The 22,500-nt window shown below is 39.6% G+C and overlaps 2 protein-coding genes across 4 annotated transcripts in view; one reads left to right on the top strand and one right to left on the bottom strand.

The window, feature by feature from the left end:
• Positions 1 to 22,500, top strand: part of PRKG1 (protein kinase, cGMP-dependent, type I) — a 1,208,869-nt gene that overhangs the window by 665,926 nt on the left and 520,443 nt on the right. The gene's annotated exons all lie outside the window — the stretch shown is intronic.
• On the bottom strand, positions 10,867 to 14,595 carry CSTF2T (cleavage stimulation factor, 3' pre-RNA, subunit 2, 64kDa, tau variant). Its single transcript, XM_004680885.2, has one exon. It carries the CDS (start codon positions 14,379 to 14,381, stop codon positions 12,636 to 12,638), a length of 1,746 nt encoding a protein of 581 aa, XP_004680942.1. The 5' UTR covers positions 14,382 to 14,595; the 3' UTR covers positions 10,867 to 12,635.

Genomic DNA, 22,500 nt, shown 5'->3' with positions numbered 1-22,500 from the left:
CTTCCTTGATCTGCCTGTTCTACTCTGCACTCTGTGTCTGGTGAATCCTCTCATTACCCCTGCACCTCTGGCCTGTACCCCAGTTCTGTATGCACAAATAAATAAATCTTAAAAAAAAAAAGATAACTATTATTTAACTTATATATTGACTAAAATGATCTAGAAGAAATTAGTTTGGTAGATGTCTTATAATCTCTTATTCTAGATAGATATATTTCCATCCTAAATCTTAATTTTAATTTTTTTCTCTGTCCTATCAATACCCAATTTTTAAAAAAAATATTTATTTATTTATGCATATGAAAACGGGGGTACATATCAGAGGTGTGGGGTGTGAGGGGATTCACCAGAAATAGAGTGGGGAGCAGAACAGGCCAACTGACAAAGTACACTGCTGAGGGGAGGAACAGGTGGTTCAGGAAAGGTCTGCCGCACCATGTGGGTCACCTCCCCAGCTGGTTGGGAATGAAACTCCTGCCACAGTGGCTTTGGAGAGCTTCATAGTGCTGCACTTTAACCCGCTGTGCCACCAGGGAGGGCCTTCGATACCCAATTTTAGTACTTTGTTCTTGGGAGGAAAAATAACATGCATGAACAAAAGATTGATTTCATGAATCTCTCACTGTTGCTTAAGAATTAGTTCTTCTAGACTTGCAATAAACTTCCTTGCTTATTGAAAATGAGGCATGCTATTCTTTCATTCAGTGAGAACTGTGCTACTTTCTCTCAGCTTCTTAAAGCAGAATGAGGTAATGGGGCAAGTTAGGACGCGAGAGTCAAACTCAGTTCACTGGTGCCTCTACCTTCTATAACCTGTGTAACTTCATACTACCTCCAGATTTTAGTCGAATTAGAGACAATGCATGTCAAGTATCTGAAATTTAATAAAGTTCTTGGTATATTAACCATCCAAAAGAAGGTATCATCTTTTCTTACTGATGTCTGCATTAGTCTCGAACACTTGAAAGACCCTTACTGCCTACCACCTGCCACCACCATTTTGCCTCAAAGCAAGTATCTTCCCTACCCCTAACTTTGGGACTCACGTTTGCAATTCCACTGTGAAAGACTATTTCCATCGATTCAAAATATATGAGCACTGTGTATAAGAAAATGGCAATTAGAGTAAAAGTATTTGAAATGGTAATATTTCATGTCTATATCAATGTAAGTGGATGTTTTGTCCTTTCCTTATTAAAACAAAACCAAAAAAAAAGCCTTTAGTGGTGTGGCAGGTGAAACACACTGGGTCCTTAGAGAGGAGCTGGAGCAAGCATTCTGGCTTAGGGTGGCAGCTGTGGGCATGGACATGTACCAGGGAACCATAGTTTAGTGGTTGGGGAAGACATAGTAAAAAAAATATAAGCACATCCCCCACACATACACACTTCCTTATTTCTTCCTTTTCCCCTTGATAAGTGAATCAGCTCTAAAATACCACCTTTCACACATGGTAATTTGCAGGACATTGCCTAGTTGAGCTAATAGGAGATGCATTTCACACTTTGCCTTGGTGGATGCTGACTGTGTGGTGACCAGCTCATGGGTCTTACCTTATTGTCAGCAATCCTGGGTGAAAGGGAGAGTGATCAGGAAATGCAGAAAAACCCCTTGTCTCCTCTACCCAGGATAAACCACTTCTAATTCTTTGGGAGGGACAGGCTTGGGCTTTTAACTCTATTTTTTATTTTTAAGATTTATTATTCATACATGCAAGAACTGGGGTACAGACCAGAGGTGTGGTCTATTTACAAGAGACAGAGTCAGGAGCAAAACAAAGCAGATTGACTGAAATACACTGCTGACCGGAGCAGAGGGCAGATCAGGAGAGGTCTGCCATACCAAGTGTTTGCCTCCCAGGCAAGGGCTGCAATGGCTGTGGATAGACTCATAGCACTGTGATTTAACCCATTGTACCCCCAGGGAGGACCCAGTTTGGCCTTTTTAAATGAAGGTTATTATTGCTCAAGGATCAAGTAGCTTGCAGTTCCCAGCAGAGGTACCCATGTAGGGGAAAGTGAAAACAATGACAAGAATCCCCAAAAAAAGCAGTCCTGTAAATCACCTCACTTCCAATTCATGAAACAGTCCAATCAAGCAAATGTTGTGTCCTGCTAAGCAAACAAAACCTCAAATTAGGACTGGAATATAAGTAGTACCTGAACACCTGTGAAGGAGAGATTCTATGGTCATACTCACAGCCTCAGAGATGTTTGGATGTCCTCACTTGAAAGGCTGTGATTTGAATTTAAATTGTTGTTTGCTAGAAATGGTTGGAGGTCAATCACTTAAGCCCAATGTAACTTTTCTTTAAGGCAAAAAATCCAAATATGCTTAATTTGTACTTTTGATTATGATCCAGTTCAAACACAATTTAAAAGCACAGGATGAAGCACAGAGTTTGATATAATTTTCAGTAAATCTACTGAAAATAAACTAACAGAACACATAGTGAGTAGATAATTTTTTTAAAAAAGATTTATTTCTGCATACTGAACTGAGGTACAGGCCAGAGATACAAGGGTGGTGAGAGAGTTCACCAGAGACAGAGTGGGGAGCAGAACAGGCAGATTGATGAAGTACACTGCTGAGGGGAGCAGTGGGTGGTAGCAAGACTGGACAGGTCTGCTGCTCCCTGATTGTCAGCTCCCTGATTGGGGATCAATCTCAGAATATATAGAGGTGAGACTGCCAAGACTTAACCCCTTACCCACCAGGGAGGCCCTATTAAGGGCTTATTCTTACTGAAATACTAGCATGCTGACTTTATGACTTCAAGATGTCTTCTGTTACCCAAATGAGAAATTTTGTGAGGGTTAGTTAGGAATATTCTTGGGCCCTAAGGAAAGACCTCTGTAAAAGGAAGTGTAGCTCCCTATTTCAACATTCTTAGCTGTGGAAAATATCTTATGGGGAAGACTGAGATATTCAGACTGGAGAATAATTCAAGTCTTATGAGATCATTTTTTGTAAAGGGAGTATTCTGTCTAGAGTGTCACTGCTGGTCACCACTTGGCTGAACAATTTTGATCTGCGATGTGTCTGGTGATTACATGCGATTTATATAAAAGTATTGTATCTAATTAACTTCACACACTTCTAGCTTCCCCAAATAATAATAACTTCAATGATGATATTGCCCATAAAATCTAACGTTCACTGTATTATCTGGGAAGACATAGAGATTTTGTCTGCTCATTTCAGTGTGACTTTAAATTGAGGGACTGTTCCCTTTACTTATTTCACACTGGATGGGAATTTTTGCTAAATCCTCATCTTCTGTGCCAATGGAGGGAGGTGCAATTTAGGTAAATTAAAAATCCCTTCTACAGGTCATAATAATAATAATTTTTAAGGTGATTTTTTGTTTGTTATTTTTGGAATTCTGTTTCTTTTAGGATTGCCTTAAAGCATTGTTTACTTGCATGTAACTTTTATTTGCATGTAAATCACCTTAGGAGTTTATTAAAATTTTGGTTCTGCAGATCAGGGGTGATCCCTTGGATTTTTTGTTCCCACCAGACATCTAAATGATACTGATACTACTGGTGCAAGTGTTAGGGTCCGAGAACTCGATTACAGCGACAGAGCATCACGCAAGAATGCAATTAGCAAAGTAGAGTTTATTGGGCTGGCTAGCCAGGGTCAAGCCGTTCCCTGCCCCACACGCAGGTTCAGGCAAGACCCCACCAAAGGAAAGTCAGAGAATATATTGGCCTTGTTGGCCGTTACATATGTCAGAGCCCTCGCAGACTCAACTTTAGCAAATGGATTCAAGGATTAACAGACATCACAGCCTGGGTAACAGTTCAACCACCCAATGACAGGTTTCCAGGAATAGATGTCTCCTTTCCTGGTGCTCCAGATCCAATCAGCCTGGGCCACACCACTCCCATCATCCAATCAACCCCAAATGCACATTGTCCCTTCTCAACCCATCCTGCACTCTGGGGGGTTCTGGGGGGTGGGGCGGGGGGGTGGGTGTCCCCCACCGGGGCCAGTCCAGCCCTGCTCAGCCACCCCCTCCATTCCTTCACAAGTACTGTATTTTAATTAGCAAGAGGTTAAAATCATTTAGAGGCCTTGAGCATGTGACATTGTGAGATAGAGGGAGGGAAGATACAGACCAGTATCTTCCAGCTTAGCCTCTTACAGGTAGAAGGGAACCAACTAAATAGAGCCAAACTTCAGATTAAATTTCCTCAAGAGATTTTTTTTTTTGGGGGGGGGTCGCGGGTTGGCTCCCTGATGGCACAAAGGGTTAAAGCACAGCACTAGGAAGCTAACTGCAGCCCAAGCAGCACACCTTGGATCCCCAGCCAGGAAAGCTAGCCCATGTGGTGCAGACCTCTCCCTCTCCTGCTGTTTCCTTCACAGTGCATTTCTGTCAACCCACCTATTCTGCTTCCACTCTGTCTCAGGTGAATCCTTTTTACCCCATCCCCCCACCTCTGATCTGCACCCCAGCCCTTGTATGTATAACTAAATGAATCTTTAAAAAAAAAAAAAAAAAAGAAAAGAAAAAGGCATTTTTTTCCCCTTCCGTCACCTCAAAAATTTCTGTGAGAAAATAGAAAGTTTTTATATAATCCTGCGTTGGGGGAGCCTTAGTGGTTGTGTTGAGAATATGCAGAACATGACCTGCTGGGTGAGGAAGTGCTGGTATTGACTCAGCAGTTGTCTGAACTCCAGGAGGGAAGTAAAAACCCTGAGGCCATTTTGATTAAAAGTTCAGTTACCTGAACTCACAGGAAGAATTCTTAAGATTTTTTCCAGAAGGTGGGGCTGTCCAGAGGAGGAGACCACAATGAGCCAGGAAAGGGATAGAGCAGCTCTATTATTATTTACGCAGCAGCTGGGTGGGGAGTCACTAACTTTTCCTGGCCTCCATTCAAAATTGTTCATTTAAAAGGTGCCCTAGGAAAATGAGAAGCAGGAATTTGTAACCAAATCCTAAGCTCAAGTCCTTCCCTAGGTGTCCTTATACTGGCTGGGGTAGGGGAGGGGGGGTTCCAAGGTAAAAATGCCCAGGCAGCACTCAAAGTAGCTGTAATAACTGCTTTCCCATCACAAACTGTTAGAGGGCAACCCCTAACTGAGGTTCCTCACCTGTGCTTAAAAGGGACTTAGAAAGAGAATTAACTGCAGGCACAAATAAAATAGTTAATAAAGGGTTTATTGTATAAAAGGGAAAATTAAGAAAGGAAAACTCAGAGAGAAAGAGAAATTGCTGAATGTGTCCTACCAGTTCCACTGAACTGGGACCCCAATAGCACACCGAGAGCCTGAGAAAAACACAGCAACCCCAAGGTTATGTACAAACCTGGCTGCTTACCTCCAACCTGTTCCCAGAAATCCTCCCTCTGATGGTGACATTCTGGAATTTGTAGTCCTTGGGGTCTTGGATCTCTGGTCAGAGGTAGCACTGGAATCCACAGAATGGATTTGTGGAGTTTGTTCAGGACATTCTTTCCCCCCAGCAAAAGGATTTATGTGTCAGTACCAATTTCAAAATTCCTTTAACCTTTAACGTGAGATAAGGACTTAGACAAAGTAGTATGAGTATGTAGCTTTAGATTTTAATGAATTATAAAGCCTCTTTTTCAATATTTTGTCCTATTAAAAAAAAATTCAGACACTCGCCTTTATCAAATCTTTTCAAACTATTCAACATCATTTTTCAGAGAAATAATCTTTTTTTCACACTCATATTAACAATAATCTTTGTCTATCACTATATGAATTAGAGCTGTGATTTAGCACAAACAATTGACATGCTAAGTGTATAGTCAGCATAGTTTTCATAGTAATACCCTATTATTTTTGCAAGTTATCCCATATATATACACACCAATATCTATGCTTGTATCTGTAGCTACATAATAAGTAATAGTGTAATACATCAATGTCTTTCAGAACAAATATAATAAACATGAAAATATAAATGGGAATATTAGAGTAACTCATTAATGACAATCATCAAGTTTGCCTGGTGCATGTTAACTGTGTACTTTACAAAGGGATTGGAAAACATGGGTCAACATTTAAATATTTAAATTTAAAGCCATTAAGTAAATGGCTACTAATAAAAAACAAAAGAAGATGAGAGTGGCTGGAGGGAGCTTTTTATATCACCATTACAGAACATTCTCTCAGAATAAGTAATTTATAACTTGAAGCCTGAGTAAAGAGAATTGAGGAGCCATTCAAAGGCCTGGGAAAAGTGAGGGGACAGCCACGGATACTGCAAGGTACAAAGCCCAGAAATGAAAATGAGTTTGGCAAATTCAAGGCCAAAAGTGTCCATTTAGTAAGTAAAGCGGACCCATGAGACATGGAAGATGGAGTTAGGAAGAGCCAAACTGCTTAGGACTTTATAGGACTTGGTGAGGGTAGGGAATTTTATTCTAAAGCAACAAGCCATGAAAGGTTTTAAATAAGGAGATGATATGAACTGAGTAAGGTTTCTTTTTTTCTTTTTCCTTTAAATCATTGTGGCCACTGTGGAAATTACATTGTGGACCTTTTATAAAATTGTTAAATGAGAAATAATTTCAATCTCTCTGGTTTTTTTGTTTGTTTGTTTGTTTGTTTTAGATTTATTTATTTATGCATACAAGAACTGGGATACAGGTCACAGGTGAGGGGAGATGAGAGGATTGACCAGAGGCAGAGTGGGGAGCAGAACAGGCAGACTGACTGAAATAGACTGCTGAGGGGAGCAGCAGGCAGGTGAGGAGAGGTCTGCCATGCCATGTAGGTCATCTCCCTGGCCAGGAATCAAACTCATGCTGCAGTGGCAATGGATAGCTTCACAGTGCTGAGTTGTAACCCATTATGCCACCATAGAGGGCCCTCAAGAACTCTATTTTACATTGTACACTATACATGTATCTATTGTAGAACTGTGAACACTTAATATGATAATATAAATATACTTTTGAATTCAAAAAACAGATGTGGCTATTTTGGCTTACTATTTATTAAAAACAAAGTTTTTGAAAGAAATTAACTCCCTGGGTAGTATTCTAGGGCATTCCGTTGCTCAGTATACTGCATGAAAAGCAATAAATAAAAATGTGTTAGGCTTTTTTGTTTGTGTTCTGGGATTTTGTTGGTTGGCTTTGCAGAAATATACTTGCTGCAACAGGTGCAAAGCTGATTTTTCTAATTCCCATCTGTCAAACGTGTCACTATTAATATCAATTGAATGTAAGACTTGTGTTTATACAGAGTAAAAGCAGAAGTTGTAAACTCAGAAGTATTTCAGGGACTGGCAAGTAACTGTGCAAACTTAGTATAAGCCCAAAGGGTGAAGCTGCACCTATTGCCAAATTGGAGAGCATATTCTGTACCTAAATGCAAATTTATTTTGAGACCATTGGGCTTGTTGAACAAACATCTACAGATCAATTGACCCACAGTTTGTGCTTTGTGTTCCTTGTCCAAAGACATGTAACGCTTCTACAGGGTGAATAAGGGATGGTATGCGATTCCAGAGATACCAGCAATGTAATTTTTCTGCTTCTTAAAACGAGTCTTTTATTGTAATCAATGATTCACAACTGTTAGAAAGATGAAGCCCTTTTGATATATATTTACCTAGATTGGAAATATATATATATATACATATATATATACTATTCAAGGCAGTGGTTGAGTTTATTTTTATTATTTTTTTAAGATTTATTCATTTATATATACAAGAACTAGGGTACAGGCCAGAGGTGCAGGAGGTGTGAGAACAGTCAGATATACTGAAATACACTACTGAGGGGAGCAGCAGGCGGTTCAGGAGAAGTCTGCCATGCCATGTGAGTCACCTCCCTGGCCTGGAAGAGAACTTGTGCTGCAGTAGCTGTGGACTTCATAATGCATTGCTTTAATCCCTTGTGCCACCAGGGAGGTCCCCAGCAATGGTTGAATTTACCTTCATAGCCAGGTTCATGTCTGACTTGTCTATTTTAAATTGTTAATTATCTAACATGTGAACAAGGCTGATATTTGGGATATAAAATCCCAGGGAGGTTATGAATGTAATATATCCAAAATCCCACATGTAGTCCTATATACCATTTTTTATGTGGCTCATGTTTTGAATGTTTTTAAAGCCAGTCTTTGATTAAAGGATATTGAATGCTTTTTCTGTGAAATACCCAGGGGAAAAAATATGCAAGCTAATTCCTAAATAGGTTTAGGCTGCTTCATACTCAATCCAGACAAGGTGATGCTAATAAAACAACTAAATATCAATAGGTACATTAATGTGATCCACAAATTTTTGCAGACTTATTGAAGAATATTACTAATGTGATTTAAGATAGACTTATAATTAAAACAGCTAGTTAAATAGAAGAAATAATTTTGAGGGAAAATATTGATTTTATTACTTGGTGCCAAATGATTCTTTCCTTTTTAAAAAAGATTTATTTATTTATGCATACAAGAAATGGGTTACAGGCCAAAGCTGCAGGGGGGGGTGAGAAGATTCGCCAGACAAAGAGTAGAACAGACAGATCAGGTGAAATACAGTGCTAAGGGGAGCAGCTGGCAAGACAGGAGAGGTCCACCACGCCATGTGGGTCACCTCCCTGGCTGGGGATCAAACTCATGCTGCAGTAGCTGAGGAGAGCTTCATAGTGCTTTGCTGTATCCTGTTGCACCACCAGGGAGGGTCCTATCATTCTTTTTAAGAGAATAATCACTCAGGTAAGAATTTTTTCAAATGATCATATTTTGTTGTATATGGAATTTGCAGATTTCATACACGCTAAAGCATGCAAAAATTGATTATGGTTGCAAATATTTATTTTATTCTAACTCTTTGATAATTAGTTGGCATACCTTTGTGGACTAAATCAACTGCTGGTTATAAAGAGTTGTCACTAACCAGACAACCAAAACAGTGTCACTTCCTTTACTGGATACCACAGTGCTACCCAAAGCTACTTTTGAGATATCTTGTCCTTGAAGATTGTGGCAGAAAAAAATATCAAGAAGCAAGCTAACATGTCATGAGAAATATAACGTATGAGTATTTGTGAAATTGAATCTTTAAGCAATGGGAGTAAACTTGTTTCAATTGAAAATATTGTAAGATTGAAAATTGAAAATATAAAGATTGTAAGATTGAAAATATTGTTTGTAAGATCTTACTCAGTTAAGATCTAAAATATACCTATATAAATGTACTAGCATATACATATTGTTATATAATATTCATGTCTCTTTAACAGTATTATTAAACGTTAATGACTTTAAAATTAGTTATTGAATATTCAGCAGCATTCTGGGTAAGACTGATAAAAGGAAGCTCTAGCAGAAGACCGTCTAGAAATCAGCTAATATAAAGCAGTGAGCATCCAAGTTTTTTATAAAACTGAGATGTAACTGATAATTTATTCTGCCACAGTAGGTTGTTGCACATAATTACTCTTAGATCTCATCAGACCTGAGGCCTGACATACCATAGGAAATGAGGTTCTGTGTGCTTCCCCATCACAGCCCATAAAAGCAAGCTGTGATTATACTAAGGCTCTTTTCTGAGTGCTTGGAAATCTTAAGTGTAGTTGAAAAAAATCTTACATTCTCACTTGAAATATCCTACCTTCACCTGAGGTTTATACTGGCTTCTGTCATCAAATACTATAAAACCCCAAGTTTTGAAGTATTACCGGACAGTAGTGTAAGGGCTATTAGTAGGCACTAGTTAAAGTGGATCACTTCATATTTCTAAGAAACTTAGACTGCCCAAGAGGAATAGGCCCTAAAAAGGGATTTGGAAGAAATGGTTTTAGCCCACTTTCTTCATTAGAATGTGATTTGTGATTACTTGTAATCTTCCTTATTTGGGAAGGATACCAGTTGTAATCAATTATGTAGTAAACATTAACATTCTGACTAAGGTAGACACACCTTGCTTATATTTCATCACTATTTAGTGAAATAAGGCTCTGTATTCTCTACATTTAAGACTAGGGCAGTAGGCCCTCCCTGGTGGCACAGCGGGTTAGGACATAGGACTGCAAGCTAGCCATAGCACGCTTCAGTGCAAGTTCAATCCCCCACCAGGGAGTTAATCCTCCTGACGTGCCCACTGCTCCCCTCAGCAGTGTACTTCGTCAATCTGCCTGTTCTGCTCCCCGCTCTGTCTCTGATGAAGCCTCTCACCACTCCTGCAAATATGGCTTATCCCCCAGTTCTGTATGAATAAATAAATAAATCTTTAAAAAAAAAAAAAGACTAGGGCAGTAAACTAGAAGTGAAAAGAAACTATAAGGTCTACCAAAGGTAAAAGAGATTCTATTATCTAACTTAAAATTTTTCTTATGCAAATGGTTGTTATTGCTCATGTTCTGTGTGGGTTGCAAATCCTTCTGGGAGAAATTTACATGCTCTTAATGAGATTTTCCTCATAAAGTCTCAATAAATGTTTGTTCTCCTTGCCTATGATTTTTGCTATAGAGAATGAAGAAATAGAGGAAACAGTACATATTTATAAAGTTCCTGATCTATCAGAAGTAGGAGTGAAGAGGGTAAACAGTGCAATAAAATATAAATAAGTGTTCTCAGTAATGAAGCTGCCATTATGTTCTCAGGACAGAGAATTCTCTTTGGGAACATAAAAGAAAGCCGCATATCAGAATATCCACCAAGATGTTGCTTGTAACAACTACAGAGTAACACATCTTCATAGTAATTTCAGTTATAGGGCTAGATAATGAATCTAACGAAAGAATATTCACCTATTACTGCAATTTTATTTTCCCTTCTCATTCATAACAACAGAAAAAAGTGTTCAGGCACCATAAATCTCTCAAGAATAGGAAATTTTTGAATATTTATTAAAAGCAAACATACCAGATATTAAAGAAAGTCTTACATGTACATTCTTTTTATTCAGTCCATACTAAACAACTCAGATTTTTTACCACAAAGAACGTAACATTTAACAGGTTTCAGTTACAGCTTACCCATGAAAGCCTTGGGATAAATTAAGTGTAATTTCAAAGTAATAAAGTCAACTCCATGAATTAGTATTAACCAGAACTATCACATGTGTAAAAGACAGTTATCCCCTCCAAATACAGGGGGAAAATACAGAAAAACCTGGGAAAATTAAGTGTGAACAATAGAAATGGGCAGAACAGGTGGCAAGAAGCACAGGGACAGAAACTTTGTAGTGAATTTACCGACTTAAAGATATAGAAAACTTGCAAGGGGAAAATAATTTCCAAGTCTCAGCTGTTTTTTTTTTTTTTTCCTCTTCTGTAACAAGATACTGTTTTTCTTTTTCAGAGTAAGATCACCAGGTTAGTTGGGTGTTTACATCTGTTAATTACCACTAAGTCTCTGATTACACATTTTTATCTCTATTCAAGGTTTAAAAATAAATTGGGTAGCAGCTTTAAAGGGCAAGTGATAAGGCCTACCTTCCTTCCTATTGATTTTTAAGTGTGTCTCATGGATATGTTTATTAAACTAAGTGTCTTTATTACTTGCAGAGTGAGTAATAACCAACTGAGCAGAGAATTCAGGTTATAAGAGTATTATCTCTGCCTCCCTGGGCCTCAACTACTCTGATAAATGGATAAGTGATAAGTAGTGACAGATTTATGTTCTGAAATAAGAAAAAGCTTGTTAAATGTTGCTGGGACTAAGATTTTAACTCCTGATTCTGGCTGACCAGATGGATACCATCTGTATATAGATAGAAGAGAGTTACCAGCAAACAGAAAGAACTTTACTGAATGAATCCCTCCACTATTTATGAAAAGCCCAATGCTCTGTAAAGTTCATCCAGAACAACCAGTCCCTAGACACGGATTTTTGGGAAGAATGTGACAGAATTACTCTTACCATCTAGAGTTTAAGACCACTGAGAAATAGTCTCACCAGAGCAGACTTAAGAAAACTGTTTGAGCCTACAACTGTCCCAGCAAAATCATTAATCAAGTTGAGGCCAGAGTAGTACTTAGTCTCTGATAAATGAAACAACATCAAGCCAGATGCATTCCTTGATTTTTTAGGTAGCACAGTTTAGAAAAACGATTCTAATACCACAAGTTTAAAGTTATCCTTTTAGTAGTAATGTTTCAAAATTCACAAACACTAAAACAATACTTAGCCAAATACAGCATTCTACTGCCCCCAAAATAGGATTTATATTTTAAAAGGTTTACAAAAAATATATCTTATAACTTTGAGGTAAAACATCTTTCTTATACAACCAAAAACCGAAAAGGATCTTAGTATATTACCATGTGAGCAGGTCATAGTTCAGGTTTTTTTGTGCTGTTTTCACAATGTCATACTCAGTACTTTTAAAATGCAGTTAACATATTGCAGACCTAATATTGCTGCATATTTTTTGTAATCTTAGAGTAAAAACTAATCATGTTCATAGTTATTTTTGTATACAGTAAACTAAAGTGAACAGACCCACTCCCACCTCCCCTGACCTACCAATAAAAATAAAAAGGAAAAAAGAAAAACACAAGAAATGACATTAGGTTCTGGGAAGAGAAAACTCTAACCATTAAAGCATGGGGATGCAAAGTCAGTTTTTTGCACCCCTTCTCCGTATTATAGAAAAATTTTCTGCAACAACTTTAGAAAGAACTTTCAAAAATCCTTCAAGAAGCTCCAGTAGACTTCTGGATTTGCTCCTTTAAAATCAAGATACTCTGCCTTTGCTCTGGAGGTAACATGGCAATCTGATCTGCAGTCAGTTGAAGAACCTGCATGATCAAAGCTGCCTTTTCTTGATCCTGTGGAGTTACTTGGCTCTGCCCAGGACTAAAACTGCTAGTCTGACCTCCACCTTGCTTGCCTGCCCCTTGCATGCCCGCTCCCTGCATGCCTGCCCCCTGCATGCCAGCTCCAGGATTTCCCACTCCTGAAATGCTTGGGACCTGCCTGGGTCCTTGAGGACCACCTGCTCCCATATTCATAGGACCAGGACCCTGGATTGGGCCAGTCATTGGGCCTCTCGAACTGGGACCAGGGCCCCTGATCTCCATGGCTCTTGCATCCATGCCTCTTGCTTCCATTCCTCTGGTTTCCATCGCACAGGTCTCCATTCCTCTTCTCTCCATTACTCGTGTCTCTAAGACATCGGTTTCCATGACTCGAGTCTCCATTCCTCGAGCATCTCGACTAACTCTGCCATCCATAGGCAGACCCCTTTGATCAATCATGGGGCCTCTGGGCTCTCCAATTAGCAGTCTGGGATCTCCTAGTGGCCCTCCCCTCATCTCATGTGAGGAAGGACCACGGCCATCATGACCAGTGGCATGGTGCATGGGGGGACCCTGATGAGGTGGGCCCAAATAGCCTCTGGGCTCTACTTCTCCAGTGACTGAAAGCAAAGTCCCTCCACGTGGATCATTCGGAGCATCTCCTAATAGTCCTCGAGGAGGCAGGCCACCAGCAGTCATGGGTCCACGAGGTATGGGAGCTCTGGGATCTGCCATCTGTACCTGACCCCGCTCCAAAGGCACTGGACCAACCCCTGGCATTCCAACTTGGGGCTGCATTGCTCCACCAGGAGTTAAGGGACCAGGCCCTGGTCCAGGAACTGCAGCTGGCATTGGCCCAGGCGCTGGAATTCCACCCTGTATAGGGGTCTGCATCAAAGGAGGAATGTCTTTCACAGGTCTTCTAGCCAAATGCTGGGGCTGAGGTGGTGGAGGATTTTGCTGGTTTAGCAGAACATTGGGTCCTGGGCAGAGCCCAGGGCCAGGGCCAGGGCCAGAGACAGGCTGAGATTTGCCTGGGATCAGTGGCGTGACGTGTATCTTGCGATGCAGAATTTTCAGAGCAATCTCTGGATCCATGATTCTCATCACTACCTGTGCCTGCAACAGTGCATAAGCCAGCTGTGGGTTTTGCAGCAACATATTGCGGGCTTCCTGGTGACTGTTTTGGACACAAAGCTTCATCTGTTTCATCAGCTCAAACATCTGCTCCGGAGGAAGACTAGCGACTGCTCTGGTAATTGACTCAGGGGCATCTTCAGGATCTATGGGATCTCCATAGGGTGAGTCAATGATGGGCGCTGCAGGGCCTAAGCTCTTCAACTCCTCCTTGTTCTTTTCACTGGCAGCATTGTCCACCCGGAGCGCTCTCCCGCTGAATTCCCGGCCATTAAGGTTACGCATAGCACTAAGCGCGGTCTCCTGATCTTGATATTCACAGAAGCCATAACCCTTAGGTTTTCCCGTCTCTCTATCGTATACCAGCCGGAAACTGACAACAGAACCAACCTCCGAGAAGATGTCCTTTAACTGCTCCTCAGTTGCCTCATACGGAATGTTCCCCACGAACACCGAACGCAGTGATCGATCCATTGCAGGGTCTCTCACGGCCAAGCTCGACATGATTCCGGTCGTGCACACAGCGGTAGCGGGATTCTTCTGCGAGTCGTCCTCTTGCGACCCACACTTCCGCTGATCAACGGAAGCGGCCCTCAGAATCCGGGCAGAAACCTCATGATTGTGCTAGATTCGTTCCGTGTGTTCGAGGAGTAAGCTATTTCAGTTACACTAAATAAATTAATTAAACTACTTCCAAACCTGTCTCTTAGTGGTTCTGTTACGTGTTTATTACCGACACACATGGTTCCTTTCTTGTATCTTATACTGTAGCTTGTTCATGTCGAATCCGCCGCCGCGGCAGAAAGACTTGGTATTAATTGACCATAATAAAGATGGCGGCGTGGACTTCACCATGGTAACCGGGAGGGGCCGCCTCCTTTGACGTCAAAGGCGGTTTTGCTTCCGTCGGCGGGGCGGGAAACCGCCAACCGAAAGCTGGTTGAGACAAAGTGTTCTTTTCTACTGATGCGAGTGGGCTTACAGCCATTTCCCTTTATTTTAGTATATTTAAATTATATTTAATATTACATACTAGGCTATGAAGTGGATTCAGAACAGGTTTAGGATTTAATTGTTGAAATACAAAATAGCTACTTTTTGGAAATATATAAAATTGGAAAATAACTGCCCGGGAGCGCTTGTGGTTGCTCCTGCCCCTCCCCCTTCTACAGATTGAGATAAACTGCTCTCTTCACGTGCAGACAGCAACCAAGATAATCATTGTTTTTCCCCTTAATTATATTAACTGATATTAATATTGAGTAATAATTAGTATTTTATGACTGGAGAGCATGAATTACATTTATTTTTTTTTAAAAAAAGATTTATTTATGCATCCAGAACTGGGGTACAGGCCAGAGGTGCAGGGGTGATGAGAGGATTCACCAGAGAAGAGTGGGGAGAAGAACAGGCCGACTGACGGAGTACACTGCTGAGGGGAGCAGCAGGCCGGTCAGGAGAGGTCTGCCACTCCATGTGGGTCACCTCCAGGCGGAGATCCAACTCATACTGAAGTGGCTTTAGCTTCTTACTGCTGTGATTTAACCGGCTGAGCCACTAGGGAGGGCCCACATTTATTTAATCTTAAAGTGTAGGCATTTCATCTTTTTTAAAAGATTTATTTATGCATAGAAGAACTGGGGTTCAGGCCATGAGGTGGTAGGCGGTAGCGGTAGTGGGTGAAAGAATCCACCAGAGACAGTGGTGAGCAGAACAGGCAGATCTATTGTGATAACACTGATGAGGAGAGTAGCCGGTGAGATAGGAGAGGCCTTGTAGGTCACCTGGCCAACAGGAACTCCTGCTGCAGTGGCTGCGGATTGCTTCATATTGGTGCTCTTTAACCCCTTGAGCCTCAGAGGTCCATTTCAGTGGTTCTTGAACATTATTTTACCCCTTTTACTATGAAGAGCAAATTTAGTTATTCCTATTCTACTGCAAATTTTCTTGGTAGGTTGAAACCTAGAGCTCTGAATTCCCTCTCCCCCTCCCCCCAACAGACAATAAAACTGAAGTGTGGAGAGGGTAAGGTAATTTGCTAACCAGTGTAAGTAGCAAAATCAGTATGCTTACTCACTTTGGTCTGACACATCTCCAGAGTCCCCACAATCCATTTATAGCTAGTGAGTTCTTGAAATGTGATTAGTGGTGGAGAAGTTAAGTTTACAATTTTTTTAAATCATTTAAAATATAAAATCCGATATTCAGGTAGGCTACAGGAAAACCTGTCAACATGTTTGGAAATTTTAAATATGGAAAAAGCTTTTGCAGTGATAAATTTCATTAAATCTAAGTAAAATTCTGGCATTTACAGTTAAAATTCAGTATTTAATCAAAGTGCTGTGTATGTAAAAATACTTGCCATATTTTGAAGCTTAAGTAGAAAAATTCAAAATATTTCAATATTTGTATGTTAAAAATGATCATTTTATTGATGGCAAAACATGCCTCTCTTTAGGAATTATGAAACTTTAACTTTCATCAAACAGTTGTGTTATGTATCTTGGGATATTGTGTAGTCCAGTGACTAGATCTGAACTGAGTATGGAGGCGTACCTGCAAAAAATTTAAACAAGCATTTATCTACAAGTATTTTGCCTACAAGTGTTCTTTACAACAGTTTTAAAATAGCTATTCACTCAAGACACATGATAATGTGTATCTGTGAGTAATAAAGTTATTTATATGTTCTAATCAAATCTTATCACTATATCAATAAAATAATTAGCTGCCATTAATGGTTTTTCTGCTAGATTTCTTTATTGGAAGAAGGGAAAGAACTGAAAATGGTAGGGTTTTAGAAAACTAAAAATAAATTTTCGTATAATCATGTCTTAAAAAGAGAAGTCATGGTATTTTGCACTTTTTGTCAAGGACAACTTTGATATCAGTTATTTGTATAATTGTGTGTGTGTTTAATGTAATCATGAAGATCATAATAGGCTAAATTATGAATAAATTATGAAGTTCACAAAAGGATATACAGCTTACCTGACAGCAAGTATTTCTTTACTGTTACTATTGATAGTGTCTAAACCAATGGTCTTCAGATTTTAGGATGCATCAGAACCACGTGGAACCAACACTTGCTAAATCATGTTGCTGGACCTTAACACTATTCCCCCTCTTTGTACTGATTTATTATTTCTGGGCTGGCACTGGAGAAGCTGCATTTCTATCAAGTTATTAAGTGATACTAATGCTGCTTAAAGATCTTTGATCTAAATAAAGTGCTTTTCCCCACCTTCATTTTTTTTTTTTAAAGGCTTACCTATCTATGCATACAGAATTGGGATGCAAGCCAGCGCTGCAGGGGCAATAAGAGAGTGGGGAGCACAACAGGCAGATTGAGGAAGTACACTGCTGTGGGGAGCAGTGGGTGGGGCAGAAGTCTGCCAGGATCTCTGGCTGGGGGCAGAATTCACACTGAGGTGGCTGCACTCACTTGCAGTGCTGTACTTTAACCCCCTTGGCCCACAGGGAGGGGGGGGGCGGAGATGGGCAGGCAGAGATGGGGGGGGGCAGTCTGACTTTCTAACTGATCATCTTGAGGATCTATAAACTTCAGCCACCCAGGCTCCCATTGCATAAAACAATTTTTAAATTCTTACCCTGGAATACTTGCAGGATTCCATTTATAAGTCATACCAGAAAATTAGGGTCTCAACCTACTTGTTTTCAATAAAAAATAGGCATGCAAATAAGAAGACTTGGCAAAAAATATGATACAGCTATTTTCAAATATCAAAACTTACATCAGAATATAAGTATTCTGTAGACTTTGAGAGTATTAAAAATGATTCACTGTACATTAAGAAGACATATTTCAAAGAAAGATACTAAAAATGCTAATGCTTATAATAGACATTTTTAAAATAACTGAGTGCATCAAGGAATAGATCAAATAAACACACTCCTCTTAGTAAAATAAGCATCACATAGAAATATCTTAGGAATGTACATTTGGGGCCCTACTCCTAACTTGTTGCAGCATCCAAAACTGTGTGTGTGCATATGTGCATGTAGAGAAATCCGTGCCTTAAACAACTTCCCAGGTGATTCCGAGGGTCAAGTTTCAGAACCACCATATTAAGGGAAAATAATCATAGATAGAAGATGATGATAGATGATAGTAGGTAGGTTGGTAGGTAGGTAGGTAGGTACTTTGTCTTCTCTAAAAACACATTCTAAGCATCTAGCATAGTAATGATTAGCACAAACAGAGCTTATAATATGTTGAATGAATGAGGGACAGTGAGTCAGTCAGTCCACAAAATTTATTTACACAGAAACAAAACTTTGTCATCATATGTGGAAAATCAGAATGGGACCTACTGCCATTACCTTTGTCATTTTATATGTAGGTCAGTGATAGTTCTTCTGTGTTTCATTTTGATAAAAATGATATATAGAGAGATGGAATAGTGTGATGAGGTCTAGATCATACAGAAAGACTTGTTGATGGAACTGGGATTTATGATGTCTTATATTTTGATATGTATAAACATAAGATGTGGAGAATAAGTCAAGAATTTAAATAGCCAAAACATGAAATTAGGAGCTAGAGTTTTTGTTTTACTTTTTAAAAATTCATTTATTTATGCATATAAGAACTGGGGTACAGGTCACCGGTGGGGGTGAGGGGGAGAGGAGAGTAGAAAACTCACCAGAAACAGAGTGGGGAACACAACAGACAGATTGATTGAAATACACTGCTGAGGGGAACAGCAGGCGAGACAGGAGAGGTCACCTCCCTGGCCCAAGATCAAACTTATACTGCAATGGTTGCTGGTGGCTTCATCATGCTACACTTAAACCACCAGGGAGGGCTGGGAGCTGGTATTTTTGAAACCCTCAATAAAACCAGCAGAATTGATGAGTTGCATTACAGTAGACTATCTTCTGAGGTGAATTACAAAAGAACATTTTTCCCATATCTGATCTTGATAATTACCATGTGAGATTCATGCAATGTTTTTCCTGATTTTAAAGATCTAGACACTGGGTCCTCCCTGGTGACACAATGGTTAGGACACAGCACTGCAAATGGGCCACAGCCACTTCAGTGCAAGTTTGGTTCCCAGCTCTGGAGGTGAGCCACATGGCACAACAGACGTCTCCTGTCTCACCTGCTGCTCCCCTCAGCAGTGTACTCCATAGATCTACATGTTCTGTTCCCCACTCTGTCTCTGGTGAATCCTCTCACCACCCCTGCACCTCTGGTCTGTACCCCAGGTCTGTATGCATAAATAAATCTTAAAAAATATATATAGACACTAGGTGAACAGTTACATAGAACTTTACCTAAAAATGGGCTCACTTAAACTACTGTCACTATTCAAAAAAGCTATGAAAACAATACTTAATCAGAAGGAGGGGCTTTATTAATTCTTTATAAAATGTAACATTTAATCCTCTCAACAACCCTCTGAGATAGACTGTGATAGTGTCTCAACTTAGGGGAAAGAAACAGAGACACTAATAAGTTAACTATTATGCCCTTGTTAAATGGATGAGCCAGAATTTGGACACACATTATTTGACACAAGAACTCAAGCTCTTTAATTATTATTCCATTAAATGAGCTTCTCAAGGATACAGGGCTAGCGACAGACCTATAACCCTTAAACCAGGTCTCTTGGTTTTAAAACTTTCTATTTCACCATTGGATAGTAATCATGGGTTACTGAGGCTTGGACACAGTCTCCCTTGGCCTGTTTCCTGATTGTCTCTGAGTATAACTAATTGCAATTTTGACATCACAATTACTACTGTGGCAACAGATGGGCTGTAAGATAAAAATACTGAAGCGATGAGAAAATGACTCCTTTTACAATCTGCAAAAACTATAGCTAAAAATCGCCTAAGGATTTTTAAAAAATCATCGAGCAATAATTGCTAAATTTTTCAAACCCAAATTAAGGTTGGTCCATGGCATTTTTCTCAAAAATTTACATGTCTTCAATGTAAAAATACAAAGGATTAACTCACACATTTCATTCTCTTCTATGTACAAGATGAATCATCACTTAATGTCAAGAGAAAGATCACATGAATTTGGAACTGTCGAGAGTATGCCATTCCAAGAGGCTGCTCAGAGCCAAAGGTTTTCTCTAGAAGGGATAATATTGTTCATCATCCTTTTTAAACAGACAAAATGAGGCCCAGAGACGATAAGGACCTTGACCAGGGTCAGATCTAGTTACAGAGCTAACCCATAAAGGGAGTTAGATCTTTAGACTATCCTATCCACTATTCTCTCAGCACTTCTCAGAGAAGAAATTACAAGTGCAGACTTGATTGGGAATCTATGTTGGCTGACTGCCTCACTCAACAGCTAACCGTAGCTTTGCCTAAAATACTTAACCTCTCTGTGCTTCCATTTCTGCATCACTTAGAGGGCAGTAATATCACCTGTACTGAATTTGTTGCATGAAATACATTACACTTATTTCCACCTTTTTTATTTTGTAATTATTAGTCTGCATTTGTTAATAGTAGTAGATGAGGCACATCTTAAGTGGCAATAGTTTAATGCTTTTTATTAATACTGTTTTCTGGAGGGTCATGTTCTGTATCTTTTTCTTGTTTTTTTTTTTTTTTAGAAGATTTTTATTTACTTATGCATATAAGAATTGGGGGCAAAGGTCAGAGGTGCTGGGAGTAAGGGAATTCACCAGAGATAGAGTGGGGAACAGTACAGGCTCTCCAGATTTACTGAAATACACTGCTGAGGGGAGCAGTAGACTAGACCGGAAAATTCTGCTGTGCCATGTGGTTTATTTCCCTGACTGGGAATCAAACTCAGGTCACAATAGCTTTATAGAACTAAGGCTTTAACCCCTTGCATCACCAGGGAGGACCCCTGCATCTTTATCTTTGAAGAGGTTAGACTGGATGATTTAATGATGTGTTGTCAGATTATATTATTGAAAAAACTGCACAGAGACAACTTTGGATTATATTGCCATTTTACTTGTTTGTCGATGTATAGTTTGAAGATGAATAAATTTTTAGGCTTACTCTCAAAGGACACTACAATGAGATTGTTACTGTGTTCTTATTCTTATATTAAACCATAAAATGTTCTTCTAATATTTAGTTGATGAAAATTCCACTTAATTCATTTTTATTAGAAGGGACTGCTTGAACTTTAACTTTGGATAATTCAGGCTTACACAACCCTGCCTTTGCCTAACACATGCTTATTTGATATCATATTCAAGGTGTCATTAGGACTAGTACTTTCCAGCATGCTCTGGCAGACATAGGCCATTTATTCAAACACAGAAAAGCATAACTAATTGGACAAAAAGCAGAGCTCCCTTATTCTTGCTTCAGGTTGTCACCTGAAAGAACACAGAGAAAGGAAGTACCCTCATAAACTGTGGAAAAGTACAAGTCCTGAAACCAGGTTCTGAATAAAAAAAGACATCCTGTTTAAGATGAACAAATCATGAATCTTTTTTTCTGTGACCAGAACAATCCAATACCCATCTTCGGAGAAATGTCTGAACTATTTACTTCACAAATTTCTCTGCTGTCCTTCTTCAGCGCTTGATGGGTTTATAGAATGGGCATATATTTATACCACATTGCAGGAAAGAGGCCTTTCTGGGACATTCAATTGAGGGCTCAGATGATTCAAAACTAAACCAATAAAAAACAGTGTGGCATAATGAATTTTGGATTCATTATCACATTTGAATAACCCTAGAAAAACCTTATGTCAGCATATCAGTTAAAATTTATCATCAATGAGATGCCCCAGAAGTAGAAATTAAATAAACATCTAAAATTCAATAGGAGTATAAGAACTAGCACTTCTAGCTAAGTAAAGAAGTAAAGAAGTCAACACCCCACTTGGAAAGCAAACAGTGGGAGGGAAAGGTGGAGGGGGCACATAGTGATAATCTGGGGTCCCTCAGAAGATGCATGAGGCAGTGTATCAATCCACATTGGCTGTCATAACAACACACCAGGGACTGGATAATGTAAACAACCTAAATTTATTTTCTCACAGTTCTGCAGCCTGGAAGTCTGAGATCAAGGTGCTGGTGTGTCTACTTTCCCTGAAGTCTCCTTCCTTGTCTTGCAGATGGCCACTTGCATGCTATGTTCTCACGTGGCCTTTCCTTTCGGTGTGCAAATCCTTAGTGTCTTTTCCACTTTTATTTTTTTAAAGATGTATTTATTTATGCATACAAGATCTAGGGTGTAGGCCAGAGATACAGGGGATGAGAGGATTTACCAGAGACTGAGTGGAGAGCAGAATAGACAGATCTGTTGAAATACACTGCTGAGGGGAGCAGCCAGCAAGGCAGGAGAGGTCTACTGTGTCCTGGCTGGGGATGGAACTCATGCTGTGGTGGCTGGCAATAGCTTGACAGCACTGACTTTAATCACCAGGGAGGCTACACTTCTACTTCTTATAAAGACACCATCATGTTGGATTAAGACCCGCTCTTGTGACTTCTAACCATAACTATCGCTTTAAAGGACTGATCTCCAAATAAGTCACATTGGAGGATAGCATTTCAAATACAAATCGGGCACAGTCCAATCGATGACATGCAGTAATGTTATAAGGCAAGGTGAGATGTAAAACCCTTTTTTTTTTTAA

This window comes from Condylura cristata, unplaced genomic scaffold (genome assembly GCF_000260355.1).
Source record: "Condylura cristata isolate star-nosed mole 26May11 unplaced genomic scaffold, ConCri1.0 scaffold00011, whole genome shotgun sequence".
Lineage (NCBI taxonomy): Eukaryota > Metazoa > Chordata > Mammalia > Eulipotyphla > Talpidae > Condylura > Condylura cristata.
This window is presented reverse-complemented; position numbering and strand designations above follow the sequence as displayed.

Excerpts from the sequence above, each read along its gene's own strand:
- CSTF2T (XM_004680885.2), bottom strand. The coding sequence starts at position 14,381 with ATGTCGAGCTTGGCCGTGAGAGACCCTGCAATGGATCGATCACTGCGT.